Source organism: Hypanus sabinus, chromosome 2 (genome assembly GCF_030144855.1).
Source record: "Hypanus sabinus isolate sHypSab1 chromosome 2, sHypSab1.hap1, whole genome shotgun sequence".
NCBI classification, from domain to species: Eukaryota; Metazoa; Chordata; class Chondrichthyes; order Myliobatiformes; family Dasyatidae; genus Hypanus; species Hypanus sabinus.
In genome coordinates, this window is record NC_082707.1 from 71959691 (window position 1) to 71978626 (window position 18936).

The 18936-nt window shown below is 38.6% G+C and overlaps 1 protein-coding gene across 2 annotated transcripts in view; it reads left to right on the forward strand.

Annotated features, from left to right (window-relative positions):
* The first annotated feature begins 3284 nt into the window (after positions 1-3284).
* per2 (period circadian clock 2) overlaps positions 3285-18936 on the forward strand; it is a 62803-nt gene continuing 47151 nt past the window's right edge. The window contains exons 1-6 of one of the 2 annotated variants that reach the window (XM_059948035.1): positions 3285-3482; positions 8415-8655; positions 13259-13357; positions 13991-14145; positions 15159-15280; positions 16074-16275. In XM_059948035.1, coding sequence (XP_059804018.1) covers positions 8429-8655; positions 13259-13357; positions 13991-14145; positions 15159-15280; positions 16074-16275 — 805 coding nt within the window. In that variant the 5' untranslated portion in view covers positions 3285-3482; positions 8415-8428. Of the gene's footprint in view, positions 3483-3752; positions 3864-8414; positions 8656-13258; positions 13358-13990; positions 14146-15158; positions 15281-16073; positions 16276-18936 lie in introns of those variants that run through there. The other variant, XM_059948042.1, reaches the window with a different exon arrangement.

The window sequence follows — 18936 nt, forward strand, 5'->3', positions numbered from 1 at the left end:
TCAAGAGAACTAGAATATAAATGCAAGGATGTAATACATGTTATAATGCATTGTCAGATCATACTTGGAATATGTTGAGCTGTTATGGGCCCTTCGTCTAAAAAAAAGTATGAGCTAGCATTGGAGAGGGTCAACAGAAGGTTCACAAAAATTATCCCAGAATGACAGAGTGTTTGGTGGCACTGGTCCACACTGGAGTTTAGAAGAATGAGGGGGGATCTCTTTGAAACCTGTCAAATATTGATAGGCCTAGATGGAGTCGATGTGGAGAGGAGTGTTTCCTATAGTGGGGAGCCTAGGACTGGAGGTCACAGCCTCAGAATACAAGGATGTCCCTTTAGAACAGAGATGAGGAAGAATTTCTTTGATAGATACTGGTGAATCTGTGGAGTTCATTGCCATGGATAGCTCTGGTGGCCAAGTCAGTGAATGTTGATAGGTTCTTGTTAGTCAGGAGAATGGGATTGAGAAAGATAATAAGTCTGCTATGAAAGAATGGTGCAGCAGACTCGATGGGCTGAATGACCTAATTTTGCTCCTGTTTCATATGGTCAATGAGACAGATGCTGGAGGGGGAGAAAAAATCTGAGTAGTGTTGAATGTCTGTAACTTATCCCCTGAAAGAACGCATTGGTTGTTGGTCATTTTGATGAAGTGCATTTGTGCAGCTCATCAGTTGTGTACTCAGCATGGCTCTGCAGTCCACTTCGAGAAAGGCCTGACTGATGACAGTGAGGACAACTGTTGGAGCAACTGATGTGGCCGTTTTTCTCTTCTCTCGAGTAGCGACCGGATCTGCACGGTGACTATTCTTGAAGTTGCTGGAGGCTCGCCTCACCAGGGCACACCATCCAGTTCGGTCCTGAGCACTCCACTCAAGCTGCTGAGATGCCATGTCAGCATGCGTGAAGTTGCCTTTCACACGATCCTGGAACCTCTTACGAGGTTACCCTGTCTCTTTATCCTTGCATACAGCAATTGTTTGGGTATTTGGGAATCCTTCGTGCATATAACATGCCCTGTCCAGTGAAGCTGGGCTTGAATGATCGTTGTTATTATGCTTGTGCGCTCTGCTCTTTCAAGCACTTCCAGGTTGGTGCACGGTCCTGCCAGTGGATGCCCAGGATTGATCTGGGTTTACGAGTATGGAAGGGTTCCAGCAATTTGAGGTGCTGTCTATATCCGGTCCAGGTTTCACAGCCATATAATAGATTACTGAGGATGACCACTTTGTACATCTTTTTCGGACATTATGCTGGTTCAGTACACGCGAACGCAAGTACCCGAGGACTTAATGTCCTTGCAAATCCTAGCACTGATTAGCACTTTGTTTAGGGAGCTATCACTAGTAATAACACTTCCAAGGTATTGTTCTAAGCTGTGTACCTTTGATGCAGATGTATGGAACGGGGGCAGGAGGCATTGAACCAGGTTGGAACAGGACTTCGGTCTTTTATAGGCTAATGGTGAGGCCAAAAAAAGGAGTGGTGTCTGCAAACCTATCATCAAGCAGCTGTAACAACAACAGACACAAAATGCTGGTGGAACATAGCAGGCCAGGCAGCATCTATAGGGAGAAGCGCTGTCGACGTTTTGGGCTGAGACCCTTCATCAGGACTAACCGAAAGGAAAGATAGTAAGAGTCGCCTTCAGTGTGAGCCATGAGGGTGCAACTATCAGCATATAGAGCTTTTCGAGTGAGATTACTGATTGTTTTTATATGGGCTCTCAAGCAATGCAAGTCAAAAAGTGATCCATCCATCCCGTACCTTAGGTATATCCCACGTTGTACGGTGCTGAATGCGGGGTGTAGTACGTATGTGAGGAACAGATTAAACAGTACAGGAGCCAATATGCACCCTTGTTCCATGCTGCTTGAAATACTGAATGGCACTGAAGCCTCCCCATTTGACAGAACTAGGGCACACATGTCACTGTGGAAGAAACAGATGAGATTGACGAATCTGTGCAGGTACCCAAGTTTTAACAGCACTTGCCATGGGGACTCCCTGTTGACCATATCAAAGGCTTTGGTGAGATCCACAAAGATGACAAGTAGTTGCAAATTCTGTTCAGTACACTTTTCTTGAATCTGACGAACAGTGAAAACCAGGTTGATAGTACCACAGCCTGGTCGAAAACGACATTGTGCATCGGGAAGGTTCACTTCTGATATGTTGGCGATCAAGCGACTGAGGATAATATGAGATAATCCTTAAGCATGTCATCTTCCTCCCATGTGCTCATTAGGATGTCGTGGATGCTGTGAGCGCTAGTGGGCCTGCTGACTTAGAGCTTGTTAGGAATTCCATCCCAAAAGCAGAAAGCATTTATTGCATGGCAGAATGGCTTGCCTTGTATTTCCAACTGTGATCGGGTTAAGCATACGAGCAAAGAATGCAGAGTGCAGAATGCAGGATACGTGGTGGGAGAGAAAAGCAGAAGTTCATTGCTACACTGACACAAAAAACTGGAAGGTGCTCTGTAGGGCCACTGAAGCAGTACGTGGACTTGCACGAACTGAATCACATGCCCCATCAGCTGATAGTAAAAGCCTACACAAGTCTAGGAATAGTATCAATGAGAGATGGAGAAAACACTTCAGTAGCCTACTCAACATGTCAGGAACTGTAGATCATTTCATGTTTGATCAGATCCCCAGAAGCATACCATCGACACCCTTGACCTTCATCCTACCCTGGATGAAGTCGGGAAGGCCATTTCTGAAACTCTGGTAAGGCCTCTGGAAGGGATGGGTTCCTTGATAGCGCTCACAGAAATTCACTGCCCACTAAAGACAAATTTGGATGAACACTTCATTTACAGTAACCTACAAACCTAAGGACTAAAATCTGAGATGAGGAATTACATTAGATAAATTTTCAGTCTGGGCAAGAGGGCTTTGCGTGATTATTATTTTACAATTTGTTGCTCTAAAATGAAGCAATATAACGAGATTCGTAGCCCTCAGGATATCACAAACAAAACAAACACTTCAAATTTGGGAACGATGTCAAGGCCACTGTTTTGTCTGCATATTATCTTTCACCACAGTATCAGCCACACGACAGCCGTAAGCCAGCCCTGAGCGATGGGGGTTAGAGCACTGCGCAGCTGGACTGGAACACATTGGATTCCACGTGAGGGTTGTGTGCATTGATTGACTGATGGACAGGTGCTGCCACCAATGGCAACGCGCCGGCGTGTCCATTCCCCGATGTAATAATCGTGTGGCGGCTCGACTTGGAAGCTGTGAGCCAATCAGGAAGAGGCTGGGTCCGGCTTGTCACGTTCTCGGATGCGTGCAGCAGAGCCGATCTCAATAGAGCTTTAGCGATCGCTTTAATTTACAACGAAAAACTGACAGTGCTCGGCATATATCGTACTGCCTGAATATTCCTGTTTATTTCGCTTTTCCATGACTTCCTTTAACGACCCCTCAAAGGGGAGGAATTAGATTACTATTGTTTCTGTACCTGTAGGTAGGTTACTGACTGTGCACCTGGTTAATATATCGCATAGGTCTCATGTTTTTAACCTAACGATCGAATGTATTTAGAATGATTCGGGCTATCAGTTGCAGTTTTAGTAAGTAGATGGGAATCTGGTGTTCTGTCGATCAGTTACGTAATCCACCTAGTGCCTGGGAAACGTGTTGATGTGTGTCGTGAAAAATATGTTTACAGAGATACGGTTAACTGGTCCTGTAGTGGTGTCGTTAAGGTAAGTTAGAGCGACCCGGCTGGGAGTTGCCTTGTGTTGTGGTCAGTTACGAAGGGAGAGCTGCGCTAACTCGTTTCGATCGGTTTCATTTCCGAAGTTTTCATTTAACTGCATATTGACAATTCAGCCGACATCGGAAGGCAAGACTGATTTTAGTCTATTCAATGTCTTTACCCTGTTGGGGGGTGGGGGAGGGAAGAATGAGCTCGTGCTTACAGCAGTTTAAATGTAAAATCGTGATTAGGATAGTGTCGTTTTCTTTAACCTACTCATTAACTTTATTGTGAAGCAGCCAGATGATAGCCGGTGATTTGTCGTGTCGTTGAAGCGTTAACAGCCAGGGCCAGTACTGTGTAAATATTGTGTAAATAAAAACCGGCAAGTGCAATATTTAGAACAAATCTTCTGAACGGGCAAGCCGGGGTTTGGCGATTTCGAAGAATCCAATAGCAGGGGAGAGTACCATTCGGCCCATTATTCATGTGTTCGCCTGTTGAGCTAATCTCACTGCGCCCCTTCTCCGCCTAAAATCTGACCAAACCTTAACCCGCCTCAATGCTGGAGGAACTCGGCAGGCCAGACAGCATCTATGGAAAACGTCGCCGTTTGGAGCCGAGAACCCTTCATCAGGACACGCATTACGCTCCGCTATATTCATTTAGCTGCGCGAGAGTTTTTACCAGTAGCACCGAAATTTTAAGTTTCGGTGGTTTATTGGTAAATAAAAAATGGATCAAAGTATGTATGCGATGTCAGTTACATAACAGCAGTTGCCGTCTTTATCGTTGGTTAGAAATTGTATCATTGGTATAAAAGTTAAGTTAGCCTCCTTTAGAGATCTTTTGGGAGAAATCGTGAAAATCATCAGAGGCTGGTCATGTAGGCGACTTTTCTTTGCTGTCACGTATGAGGCCACAATTTGTGCATTGTCCATTTCTAACCCTGTTGGAGTTTTGAAGGTACAGCCTGTAACCATTGTTCAAAAGTCCCACTATAATTAGAAGCTCCTGCGTTATTGTGTTGCTTTTCTTGCTATGTAAAGTTGATTCAATAGCTTCAGAACTGTGGGCTGTCCAAGGGCTTTGCAAAGTCCATGGATTGTGCTAAATCAGAGCATTTAGTTGATGAGACCTATTGATGAAATGGGTGACTTAGTGGTGACACCATTGTCAATAGTCTGTTACCAGTTGCAATGTTGGAGATTTACTGGCTATGCAGGGTGGGTCAGACACCTTTGTTTGAGACAAATACATCCATATTTGTGATGGTAGCTCTTGCAGAGGCACTGCCTCATCATGTTATTTGGATGCACAGTGTACTTTTAGGCTCCGAGGTGTTTGTCACCTGGGCTATGAGAAATACTGCAGGAAGAACTGCCGTCATGCAGTCATGCATGGGCTGCCCTCTCTATGAAGATCAAGGTGACTTTAACTCTCATATTCTTCATTACAGGATCCTTCCAGGTGCCACACCAGATCTTTCTTTCCTCCCTATTTGCTATTTAATGCAGCATTAGAGAGGTCACACAAATGCTGTACCACCTAAGGAATTGCTTCAGTTTTGATTTCAATGATGAGCAGACGACATCTCAGGCACAGAGATTTGCCAGCAATTGGTGTGCCCATAAAAGTTCTCGATTCTAACTTGGAATTTTTCCTCAACAAAAGGAGTTACCACTACATAAATGTGCAAATGTTTGTGGATCATCAGAGAGATTTGACAATGCAGAATGCTGTGTTTCTGGGAAGCATACTACACACAATTATCCTTGGGGAAACTGGACTCCTAGACATTTCCCTTGGAGACAAGAGACAGCGGGAGCTAGAAACTGGAACAACACAAAAAGCGCTGGAGGAACAAAGCTGGTCAGGCAGGACATATGGAGTGCTTCAGATTGAGTCCAGACAAATGGTCTTGACCCAAAATATTGACCATTGCTTTCCTTTCATAGATGCTGCCTGACTTGCTGAGTTCCTCCAGACATTTTCTGTGGCTAGTGCTTTTTGGAGGGATAAGTCCTGGACAACAAAGGCAAGCCTCTACTTCCCTGGCACTGACAATAGTTGGCAGCCTTTCCTTAGCTCCTGAGCATTGGTACCACTGTCAAGTCACTTGCAGATTCCTTGTGGAGCATACTGTTGATCATTTAAAACTGAATTTCCATTACTTGCATCAAACTGAGGATTTCTTTAGTGTAACCCCAGCAGTGGTGGAGATTTCATTGTAGTGCACCCGTGTGCTCAGCAGTCCATCAGTCTACTGGAGAAAGAGTAGCATTGCGATCTGAAGCCTACAACAGACCCCGAATGCAGAACAAGAGTATCAGGAGAATCCATTAGCCTCAGTCTCACTGAGCAGTGGAATGGGCAGAGGGGCATTCACTGCACGGGCCAGTAGGGTTTCAGTGATAGCCACCTTCTATCAGGCTTTTCCTGTGGTAGCTTTGCTAAGACTTTCTTAAATCCTTCATCCTGGCAGTTTTTTCAGAGACAGTGTCAGGTCCTTCTTCCTATATGAGAGAGTTGAAATGGCTGTAGGAATAAGGGATTTTAGACCACTAAGTTAGACTGAAAATTTGGTGTTCTCCTCTGCACATAGAAAGCTGAGAAGAGATTTAGTAGATTATATGATAGATTCTGAGAAGATGAGAGAAACCGAATGCATTAGTGGATTGTCCATAGACCAGAGGTGTATATTTATATTGATGGGAATGTTTTAATAAACTTTTTTAACCAGTTATAATTATGATGTGGAATGGGCTGCCTGTAAGAGTAATAGACACAGAATTTGATATTTGAGATAGACATTTGAGTGAAAGTAATTTGTGGTGCTAAGTGAAAAGGCCAAATAAAAGACACTGATAGGATTTACAAGCAGAGCTGGTATAAAGTCAGTGGACTGGCCTTTTGTAATTTTTTTAAAAATTTCCCCCTTCTGTATCATGGGAAATCTATGGTTGCTGCTGCAGTCATAACAAAGAAGGACTAAGCTTCATATTAACTTTCAAACAAAAATTTCCTGTATTGTTGCCCTCTTTATTTCTCCTTGTAGCCACTGTTAGATTCAGTTTATGTTGAAATAAATTGTGCATTATGTTAATTTATTATGAAGAAATATTCTGTAAATTGAATTTATGTTTAGATACGATTTTCTAGAGAGCCTTGAATTGGAATTGAAATTAAATTTAACAGAAGCGGATAATCTCTTTGGATTATCACCTAATCCAGAAAAATAGCCATATAATTGTATGCACTATTTTATGTACTTCTTGTCAATTTAACTACAGCTGTTATAAATCTCATTCTGATAGTGTAATGGTAGTTATATCCTGTCCATATTGAAAATTGGTATTGGGATTAAACATCACGTAAAATTATTGTCAAAATAGAATAGGGTTGCTAGGTCTTTATTCCAGATTTTCTTTGGAATGTGATGTAATTGAATTACTGTAAGAAATTGTGCCAAGTCAGTAATGCAGTATATCATCATATTAGCACATCTAGCAGAATCTAACGTTGCCATGGTTAGAAATAAATGCTGCTCATTATCTGACTTTTTATGTGAGGTGTATCATACAGGGTTTAAACACGGCACCTGCTACTGTCATGTGATAGTGAGAAAGAAAATTATTTCGTTGAAGTAGATGTTAGACTCAAATTGCAATGTTACAGGTTAGCAGTATTCTAACAAAAGATCCCAGGTTTATATAGTTTTAAAAGGTAAAATACACAGCAGGATAGCTGCTGTCTCTAAAGAGATGATACTGGCTGTGACATTTTATTAAATCATTGACTCTCACAAGTTTGGACTTCCAAAATGTCGTAAACATCCCTTTTATCTTTTCAACTGCTAATAATACCTAGTGTGACAGCACTGAAGCCTGACACCATTATATATTGCTTGATTTCGGTCTATAGCAGTGTTAGCTATTCAGTCTTTGGTTACCAGGGAGGTATGGGTACGTAATTCTAAAGTAAAGTTGAGTGGTTTGGCAAAATTGATCTGACAATAATAGTCATTTTAAGATGAAGTTATCAGAGTTATAGATATGCCAATGCAAACCAGTCTAGAACATTAAGCAAACATTTGCCGTTTGGTAAGCTGCATATTTTCCTTAAGCAAAGGAACTATTTAGTTATCAAACTATGTCTGTGGACATTTGAGCTTGCTGAAGCTTGATGTCAAAACATGCCTCCCTTCTGTGACATATTCCCTGTAGATTTCAAATTTGCCACAAGTCCTGAAAGGAGAAACCAATAACCTATGCATTACCCAGCCAGCATTCTGTAAGTTAATTGTCACAAGCCTAAAAATATTTAATTATTCTGTAAAATAATACAAGTTCTGCCAAATGCTGTATCTTGTACAATAGTGCCACATATCCCCATGTAGCAACCAGCATGTTTCATGCTACAAATGGGCCACTTGCTTTGGTTGCTCTGTTGAAGCTATTTTGGCTCCATAAGACCTGGAACTGTGGAGCCAAATTTTGCCATCAGCATTTCTTCAGTTACCATCTGTCCCTAAAGTAATCTTTGGTTATTTTACTTATACAGTTGAAGAAACATGAATATAACTTTTGGCGAGAGTAGATATATTGTTCACAACTAAGAATAGTTGTACTGTTATCAAAAACATTGAATGTGATATTTCTGGTGAATGCCTTGGTTATGAATTCTTCTTCCTCTTAGACTGCATTTAGAGAATGGCTACCTACTCAGAGGCAGAATTAGTGCTGCATTCAAGTGGTGACAATATTCAGGATCAAACGCAGGAAGTGCAGCAGATGCATGATGATGTGGAGATGAAAAGCAACGGCTCAAGTGGGACTGATTCAAATGGGATTGAGTTTTCAGAGAGTTCGAGCAGTAGTGCAAGCCATAATGAAAAGGATTCTGCTTTGCTCTTGGATTCATTACCGAGCAGCAAAAGGTAGGATGATGTGCATTATTGTACTTAAAATGATAGAAAGTATTTCTGCTGTTCCAATTTTTAAGTGCTCGGCCACCAAGAGTGGGGAATTTGGTTGTGTTGTACATTTTGTCTACATGACAGTTCATTTGCATAACTTTTTTAATAAAACCGGTTTATATTGGACTTGTATAATGAAACTGGGAACTTAACTTTGGAAATATGCAGAATATATTTCAAAAAATGGGGCTTGACAAGTCGCTTTAACTAAACATTCACAAGATTTTGTTTGAACTTTTGATCTCTGAACAAATGACTGTAATAGCAGTTATGTTGTTATTATCAGTTTAGGTTTATTGTACTACTTGTTTTATCAATTTAAAGTCAGCTTTATGATTTTTCCCATGAGTCTCGCATGAGTACTGCAATAAAAAGTTGTGGTAAAGTTTTAAAAAAGTATCAGCTAGAACCCTGTAGTCTTACTTTTGTTCTTTCATTCTCGAGCATCAACTGCACAAGAGGTTTTATTTTTGACTTAAAACTGTTGACAAACATTTGTCTTCCATTGACTACATTATCATGCATAGACCATAATGCAATTCTTGCTGTTTAACAATTGGGTAACTCATTTTGGCAGAATATACTAAGTATCAGTACAAACTGGTATTGGAATCAGAACTGAGTGATTTATGATTGAACACTGATTCATGTCTTTCTTGGAAATTTCTCTAGATTTTTATTTTGCTTTTGGATCCATATTCTTTGCATATTCACATGTTCGGTTGTCATATTGTGTGTCTTTGTGATTATATACATCCTTCATCATGAACGCAGTGTATTTGTCAAAACCAGTTGATGTGAAATTAATGTAATCACTCTCAAATGTAATAGTGGATGCTGTTTCGCTTTGACTGTACATTCTGTAGTGAATATTATCATATTTGATATGCTGATTGAACATCTGATAGTGTAGTATTGTAATTACTTTTATAACTTCTAATAAAATGTGTAGTGAACTCTGCAAGAATAGTTTGGTGTAGCTTTCGCCCGGTGGAACATGCAGACTGTTGATGAGCTTTTGATTTGTATTGAATGGACACCATGCATTTTCCCATGTTCAGTGAAAGTTGTTGAGATTCAGCCACCTCAAGTGACCTTATGTACTTCTTAGTGGCAAGTTTCATAGTGTTTATTGGAATAGGAGGCATGTGGCCCACCAGTGTATCAGTCTGTGACACAGGGAGGCCAAGGAAGAAGAAGAGAAATGCTTTATGATGTGCTTTCCAAAAAGCAAACCCTAACCCATCAGTGGATTTATGTTGCCCTTCTGCTGTTTATGGACCTTTAGTTCTTGATTTTGGTGCTGACGTATTGATTACCAGGGACTTTATTTTCCATCACTTCAAGCAATTTTTTTCAAATGTTTTGGACAGATAGCTCAAGAGTTCAGGGTTCAATTCCAACGTCCTCTGTAAGCAAGTTTGTACGATCTTTTCCATGTGCACGTGAGTTTGCTCCCACAGTCAAGAAATACTGGTTAGTAGGTTCATTGGTCATTGTAAATTGTCCTGTGATTAGGCTGAGGTTAAAGTTAATAAGGTGCTGGGCAGCGTGGCTTGGTGGGACAGAAGGGTTTGTTCCGCATTGAATCTCTAAATAATAAAAAAATGTAATTATTTCTTTGGAACTCAATTTTCAATGGTATTTTCCACTGCTGCTGGATTAGCAGTGAAATTTTAACGCTGTTGTGCTTTTTGCATTTAGAGATAAATTGAACTGAATTGTCATTTGAAATATCAAAATTCATAGCTTGGAGAAATAAAATATAAATGATTGTTTAGCCTTGTTTCAATTGGTATGTTTATGATTATGCTGTGGCTAAAAATTACAATTAAACATTGTTTTGTTATGTATAACGTTATAAATTATGACATTCTTCTGATACTTGCTGTGTAATTTCTAAAGTACTAATACAAAGAAAAGAAAACGAAGATTTGCTGAAGTATTTACGCGAAATAAGAGGCTTCCTTTCATGCCTCTCTCATTTGAAAAAAATAAAACTACTGACAGGTTGGTTCCAAGTAATTTCTACTTGTGTATTTAGTAATATGGATGTACATTATTAAGGTTTGGCAGTTTCCCATTTGCTTGACACATTTGTTTCAATCTTAAAAGGTGGTTGCTCCAATAATGGCAGCTTTTGTAAATTATTAAGAATTCTTTACTTTTATTTTTAGATTAGCATGTTTCAGGAGATTTTGCTTCTTGTTTTTTTTAATTTATCATTGGATTTATTGAATTAGTTGCATTTAACTTTCTCTTATCCAGAAAGAGCACTACACCCAAACATCTGCAGTTGATACTGTTGACAAAGTAACTTCTTGTAGGACAAGAATCACAGTCAAGTCTCTTACAATGTCTCATTAGTTAGTAAAGGTAGATGAGAAGCACAGACCTGCCTGACTTCTCTTTCCCTAACCTTGGCCTGTCGATGAGCTTCCCAAATTGCTTTGTTTGGAATTGGGTTTAGATCTTGACTGGAACTGAGACCTTCCTGGTCTAAGTGGCTGTCGTTCATTTTTTTTTCCTAATTACATACAAATATCCCAAAACAAAATGCAGCCTTTTTCTTAAGACTTATACAGTGCTTTGTTCTGAAACAAGAACCAGTTGTTAAATGACTAAGTAGTACGTAACTTCTTCATTGTGATGTGGTGATTCACTGGCTCTCCCTGTATTTAAGCAGAGGCTTTTGGGGTGCAATCGATTTTACAGGTCTTGCATAAATGCAGCAATCATCTTCTTACTTTTTTCACCAGAAAATACAATATTTTCTTCTGGTTTGCAAAATTTTACTGATTTTTAGCTTGCTTGTTAAATGGAAATGAGTATGTACTGTGTGTTTCTTTATCTTGTAACATTGACTGGAACAGTCAGAAGGCAGTCGAATGGACATGTAATCGAGGTTATATAATAGTAGTGCTCACATGTACTTTCTGTGCTTGAGGCTAATCACAAGGGTGTGTACTCATTGCAACAATGTTGTATAGCTGTTGTCATGCACTGTTTTATAGGAACTGGTGTTGCTGTCAGAGTTATATAAAATCTGGTTTATTTATTCCAAATTCTCTTCTTGGTGTTTATATAATTTGGCAGATTGACAAAATCATTTAGAATACTACTGACCAATGTAATTACCGATCAGTATTAATATACGTATTTCCCTGCTAAATCTATAGTTTTGGTGCTGAATGTGATACTTCTTTGGGTTGTTTTCCAAATAATTAATAAAAACTTTCCTAACTAGGAACAAATTCTGTCATTACTCTCCCATAGTTTGGATTACTGCCCTGGGATTTATGGGTATAGCATCTAGAAGGATCTTCTGAATGATTGGAGGGAATGAAGGTAGAAATGGCATGATATACGAGAAAACAATGTGCAAAAAAATTGAGGGAGGGAAATAAACACATGCTGAAAATCTTCGCTCCCTAAAAGTAAAGCCATGAATTCCCAGAGTGGTTCTGATTCTCTCACTGCAAATGTGCAGAAGAAACCTCTTACAAAATATGCATTTCCTTCAACTCCAAAAGAATGAGGGTGGTCTTTACATTCAGGGATAAGCTTTATCAAATTATCGACCTGACTGTTGGACTCTGTCGAGCGAAAAGATTTTGTGGTTGTTTTCACATTTTTTTCAGTTGGATTTTTGTTTATTTCTCTCAGAACTTGATTGCTTCATTGCTGTCCATGATTTGCTCATAATTTTCCTGAATAAACAAAATCCATTGAGGAAAAGCCTCTTGCTTTTACAGTTATTTTGTGTTTGGGTACCCGTTTGGAAATGTTTGTTAAGATAGCTGTAATGAGATTGTACCAGGTCAATGTGTTGCCTGTCGTTTTATTTGAAGGGTAGAAAATGTGTGTCAAACTCCCAGTTTAAATGGAGGCACTTACTAGTGTTAATGCCAATGTATGCTTGGCTTTACTCCCATTCTTACTTCAGTATGAATAAAAGAACATTAACGGCAAATTATGGAGCATTAAAGGCAATTTCCATCCTGTTAATTCATGGTACAAACAGACCAGTTACCATCCCAGAGGGCAGTTGATTGTGGTGTACCCAGTGTCCTGCTTGTACTCTACCACGTATTACCTGCAGGCAATTTCATAGGCATACCTTGAAAGTCGTAATTCTCTACTGGAGCCAGGACCAGAGTGAAATATTAATGCTGACTGCTGCGTTGCTCATTGAACTCCAGCACTGCATCAGAAGAAGACTGAAACATTGTAAATGCTGGAATTATTTCTTTGGAGCACAGAGGAGCAGGAATGCTGCTTCAGGCACTGCAAGAATATTGCTGGCTTCTATCCCTGGGCTTTCTCTGGCTCCATACTCCAAATCACCTTCATTCCAGCGGGGTTCGTCTTGTATAAATTTTCTTCAGGCAGCCTGTATACCCCCTCTGTATGGGAATTAAATCTTGTGTGCATGATCTTTGTATCAGTAATGTTCAATATAAATCATGCAAAATGATGTTTTGTTGTTTTCCTCCAGGCATGTATGTCAGAGATGATTATTGACTACAAACCAAAATTAAATCTGTTTTCTCTTTTTATGCAGCTCCAATTCTCAGAGCCTCTCACTTCACTGCAGTTCAAATGGATTCAGCCTCATTAGTGCTAGTTCAGAACAAGATAATCCTTCAACAAGTGGATGCAGGTGGGTGTTGCATATCCCAGCCCCTGTCCGTACTACTCTCCATATCAGAAAACTTTAATATTTTGAGGCAACTTTTGTTCTCTTCAAAGTGTTACATCACTACAGTAAAGTGGGTTAGTTTCTTCTCTTGCCATTCAAGTCCATGCAAGTTACTCACAAATGTACCAAAAACAGTGCTAAGCTGGTACTGGCAGTTCAGTTTCCAGTTACTTTTTCCTCACTCAGTCTCCATATGAATTCACTCCTCGATTATGGTTTTACCACCTCCATTTGAGCTATTGATACAGGAGATCAAAGTGGAATATTGCAGGTCTCCGTGCCACTTTTAATCTAAATGAATTCCAAGCATTTATGAAGTTGTCTATTATTTTTCTGTGTACAAGAGTGCTCCAAATAATAAAAAAAGTTCTGAAAACTTTTAATTCTGCTGTTTAAATTAAGTTTAGTGATCCAAGTAAGGTGATGAAATGGCCTCCTCGAAGAAAAAAAAATACTGGTGAAAGGCCAAGTTCTTGGCTTCAGATTGCTGATTTTCATTTATAAAATGCACTTGATTCTAGTTTATGATTATCAGAAGCTTTGAAGATGATTTGAAAATGAAATTAAAGCCGTGTTTATATTTTTGGATTGCAGTAGTGACCAATCTGCCAAAGCAAAGACACAGAAAGAGTTGATAAAAGCACTCGCAGTCTTAAAAAGGCACTTACCATCTGAAAAGATGACTAAAGGGAAATCCAGGACACTTTCTACACTGAAATATGCATTGGATTGCGTAAAGCAGGTGCAAGGTAGGCTTCTAATGCTTCAAAAGAGAATAGCACATAGGTCCTTTGAAGATAAAATTATAAAGTAATTGGGGAAAGTAAAAATAAATATCAAAATATTATTTTGAACTCCATGGAGCATGTGGGGATCCTCCGATATCCAGGCAATCTTTCTCTTCTTTCTTTCTTTTTTTTTCTTTCTTTAGACAAGGGTTAAGGGGAAGGGGGAGGGTTAATATTATTTTTTCTCTTTCTTACTATTTTATCATTACATTTATTCTTTGTAATTTTCTAAAAAAATTAATAAATAAATAAATAAATAAAAGAGAATAGCATTTACAGATATGGGTATGAGAAAGGCATTTTTGTGTGTGTCCTATCCAGGAAGATTAACAAAGTCATAAGAACACTTGAAATAAATGAGCACCTTGTCAATGCACTAAGAAGGGAGCAGTGAAAGAAAGAACTGAGCAAAGAAACAACTATGAAATGAGGACAACCCCTCCTTCAGCTTAGCAGAGATAATCCCTCTGTCCTAATCAGCTCTCGCCCTCTCTATACTTAGAAAGAAACCTGTTTTCTCTTTTCCCCTGTTCTGAAGGATCTTTGACCTGAAACATTTGCTATGTTTCTCCTTCAGATGCTGCCTCATCTGAGGAATTCCAATATTTCTTGTTATTTCAATTTTAAATGTGCGTTTTTTAAAATTTTTGTTACCATGTATGTGCTTCCTACTTGCTTTGCAGTTCAGTTTGCAGTGGTCCCCACTCTCTTAATGCTTTTTATTTCATGAGACAAATTTACCAATTTTTCCAGATTTAGTTTAACTGTTATAATTTGGTTGGGCTTTTTTTCAATATCTAACCTTTTATTTGCTTTAGAATTAGAGGTCAGTGAATGTTCAATCAGAAGGCAAGAGACTGTACTTGTTTTTTCAGCATCTTGAGCTTTAGCTGGACAGTTTGTTTCCAAGAATTGCACAGTATTGGTAATGTTTAGATAAATAGTGAATGTCACTTTGTCAATTCCATTTGCAGCAAATGAAGAATACTACAGGTTCCTAATGAACACTGATACTGAATCAAATAGCTTGAGCCTGAACTCCTTCACAGTCGATGAAGTAGAGAATATAATTTCTGAATACACCTCAAAGAATGCTGTAAGTTGTAAAAATAAATTTACAGTATCTAATCTCTGTGGTAGCTTTGTACAGGAAGTGTTTCATACAAATCATGATTCAAATGCAAAATTCATCAGTGGCTATCTATGAAGAAACCTAAGCAATTTTGAGTTTGTTCAGAATTATCTTGAAGGATGCAAACAAACATGAAGTAAAGTAACAAACTATGATTTAAAATTAAAGGCTTATTTTTATTGTCTTCACATCCCTTTCATGAGATCTGGAAGAAGCTTTGAACTGTAAATGCTATTATGAATGTTGGAAACACAGCAAAACAAACTGCTACAAACAGTAGCATGATGAGGATATTTCAGAAACACTGATCAGAACACTGGACAACTCTATTCAAATAATGTTTTGTGAACTTCTACATCCACCTGAGAGAGCAAATGTCTGTTCAATCTCTCACCTAAAACCAAAACCTCAGAAAATGCATTGGTTCCTTAAGTATTTGCCCAGATTTTAGTGCTGATAAACCAAGAACGGTCAAGAACCTTTTGATTCAGACTTTGTATCAGTAGCCAGTGGAAATACCCTTGGGAGATGCATGTGGACAAGGTGCTGAAATGACATTAGTGTTGTAGTGCTGAGGAAAACTGTTCCACTAATTGTAAAAGTATATTGGGTCCAACAGCACAGCATATACACTACTTTAGTTTGTTTATAAGTCAGCCTAGATTCTATATAATAAATTTACCTAGCTGTGTATGTATTTGAGTATTGAACATAGTTTTGATTTTTTTTCATTTGCTGCATTGGGCTTGTTTTTCAGGATATCTTTGCTGTAACTGTTTCCTTAATCACGGGCCAGATTGTGTACATCTCTGACCAAGCCGCCTCTATTCTGAATTGTAACAAAGAAGTCTTCAAAAGCATGAAATTCACAGAACTACTTGCTCCACAAGATGTTGGAGTTTTCTACAGCTCCACAAAGCCATCTCAGCTTCCGATGTGGAACGTGTGCACAGCTGCTGGTGAGTGTGCATCATTATTAATAGATCCTTAAACGACTTTTCAGATGCTGTTATGTAATGGTGCCATTGATGTCTGCTTTCTTCCAGTAGTCATTTTGCTCACAGAGCTCAGTACAGTTATCTGGTTATCTGATTTTGCTATCAGCTTCCCAAATGATCTAGGAAACTGACTAAAATATATGTCATTTATGTCCTTTTGCATGGACGACTCAAACTGTGAGTTAAATCTTTGTGTTGATTCCGCTGAGGTAGTTTTTATATACAGTATGTATCTCTGCACAATTCCTTTCTATTTTATAAAAATAATTGAATAAAGCTGAAAATTAATTGTCCATCTTTACAATTCTATCCTGGCTAGCTGCAGACAATCTTTTCTTTCTCCCTCATTCAGTTTTCTCAACCCCACAACCCTTGCAGCAAGAATTAAAACGTCAGGAACTGCTGTGACCTATTGCCTGATTACACAAAGACATTAATGAATTTACAGAATAGGAATGTAAATGGTAAATTGTTTTTATATTTATTTTGAAATTGTGCATTTTGAGAGGAGTGTTAGGAAGGGCGTCTCCTAGTGGGAATGATATAAATTCATTGGGGAATTGTGATCTACTACCTTTACTTGGGAATTCAGACATTCTGAATAATAATTTTAAATTATTTATAGAGCATTTTTCATACAGAGGGTGCAGTTCAAAGTGCATTACAATGGGATAAAGTGCAAACATGAAAATAAAAGACAAAAATATTTTAGTTAAAAGCATGGGTAAATAAATAGGTTTTGAACTGGTGTTTAAAAGTGTCAGCTAAATTTGCATCCCTTATAGTTTAGGTATTGAGTTTTACAGTTTTAGGACCATAATTCAAAAAAGGTGACCTCTCAATTATGTTTTGAGGGGAGATTGTTAAAATTTAAGAGACTAGTAGAAGAAAACCTAAGAGCTCAAGCAGGATTATAAAACAAACATGATTCTCTGATGTACTCCGGTAGTTAAGAGCTTTAAAAGCAAATAAGAAAACTTTAAAATCAATTCTAAAAGATAAAAGAAGCCATTGATAAGTAGCTAGGACAGGATTGATATGTCCTCTTATCCTGGCTTTAATTAAAAGTCCAGCAGCGGCATTCTGATTGAGTTGAAGTTTATCAATAAATTGCTTTGAAAGGCAGTAAAAAGTGAATTGAAGTTATCTAGTCTATTGAATATAAAGGCACGAGTTCATTTTTCAGCATCATTACATGACTGAAATGGATGTCTCTTTACAGTATTTCTTCTGTATAGAAGTGTTACTCTGGTTACTTTAAAATTCAAATCTGAGTCAAAGGTAACATCCAGGCTTGCTACTTACGGTTTTTCAAGGAGAAGCTATTTCCCAAGTTTATCATGAAGTTTAACTCTTTTGCCATTGCAACTAACAAAAAGTATTTCAGTTTTACTTTCATTTCAGTTTAGGAAATTATTTCTCATCTATTTGTTTTTTGCACCCATACCAGTTCAGAGAAGATAGGGTGTTATCATCATCAAGCTCAACTGAGATATACAATTGTGTATCAACTGCATAACTGTGGAAATCAAGTTTACACTCTCTAATGATGTTTCCTAAGGGAGGCATTTACAAGGAGAAGAGTAGGGGACCATGACAGCTTCCCTGAGCAGTACCAAAAGTTACATCATATCTGTTAGAAAATTCGTCTCCAAGATAGATAAAAAAAATTCCCTCTGAAATATATAAACAAAACCAATAAAAGAAGCTACCAGAGAGGCCAACCCAGTTCTCCAGGTGATCTAGGAGAATACTGTGGTCAGTTGTGTCAAAGGCAGCTTTTAAATCTCGAAGAATTAGAAAGAGACTCTGCTGGCATTGGTGCTGTGCTTAAGTTCACTGACAATTTGTTAACGGCCGTCTCTGTGCTGATTGAAACTTTTCTAGAATATTGTTCTCATTCGAAAGGTTGTTGAGCTGGTTGAAAATGGCTTTCTGGAGAAAGTAGGCCTGTAGTTAGCTAGTGCCTCACTATAAAGAGTTGGCTTTTTAAGTAGGGGTTTGACACAATTTTGAAAACATCTGGAAAACCTTCAGTTTTAAGGGACGTGTTAATTATTTCCAAACATAATTGAAAACACTATTAAATGAGTCCTTAAAAATTGGGGTAGAAACAGGTTTGAGATAGCAAGTAGACAGTTTACTCTTTGTTACATTCTTGGAGTTCTGAATTGGAAATGCAGTGGATTCCAGCTAATTGGGCCAACAGTTTATCAGGCAGCTGCTTATTTTGGAAAACCTTAAGGAATGAAAATTAATCAAGAAATTTATTTAGGATAAAATGCTGCTTATTCAGGACAGGAGACTGTTGCCAAAGTGCTTCTAAGTAGAGTCAGTATGTCCATTAGGCAATACACCATGCTTAGAACAAACAACATTTGTATAGCATCAGTTGTGTGTGCTTGTGTTCAAACTCAGTGATTTTTGTCACGGACAGTTGCCGAGAAATAAACAGTAAGACCATTCAGAATTGTTTTGCTCACTGCGGTTTCAAGCATTCAGGCGTGGAGTTACCAGAAACAGCCAGAAGTGAAAATGAAACAACTTCACCACTTCAAATTAGGAACTACAAACAATTTGAAGGAATAAACAGTCATCTTGAATATTACAATGAAAATAAAG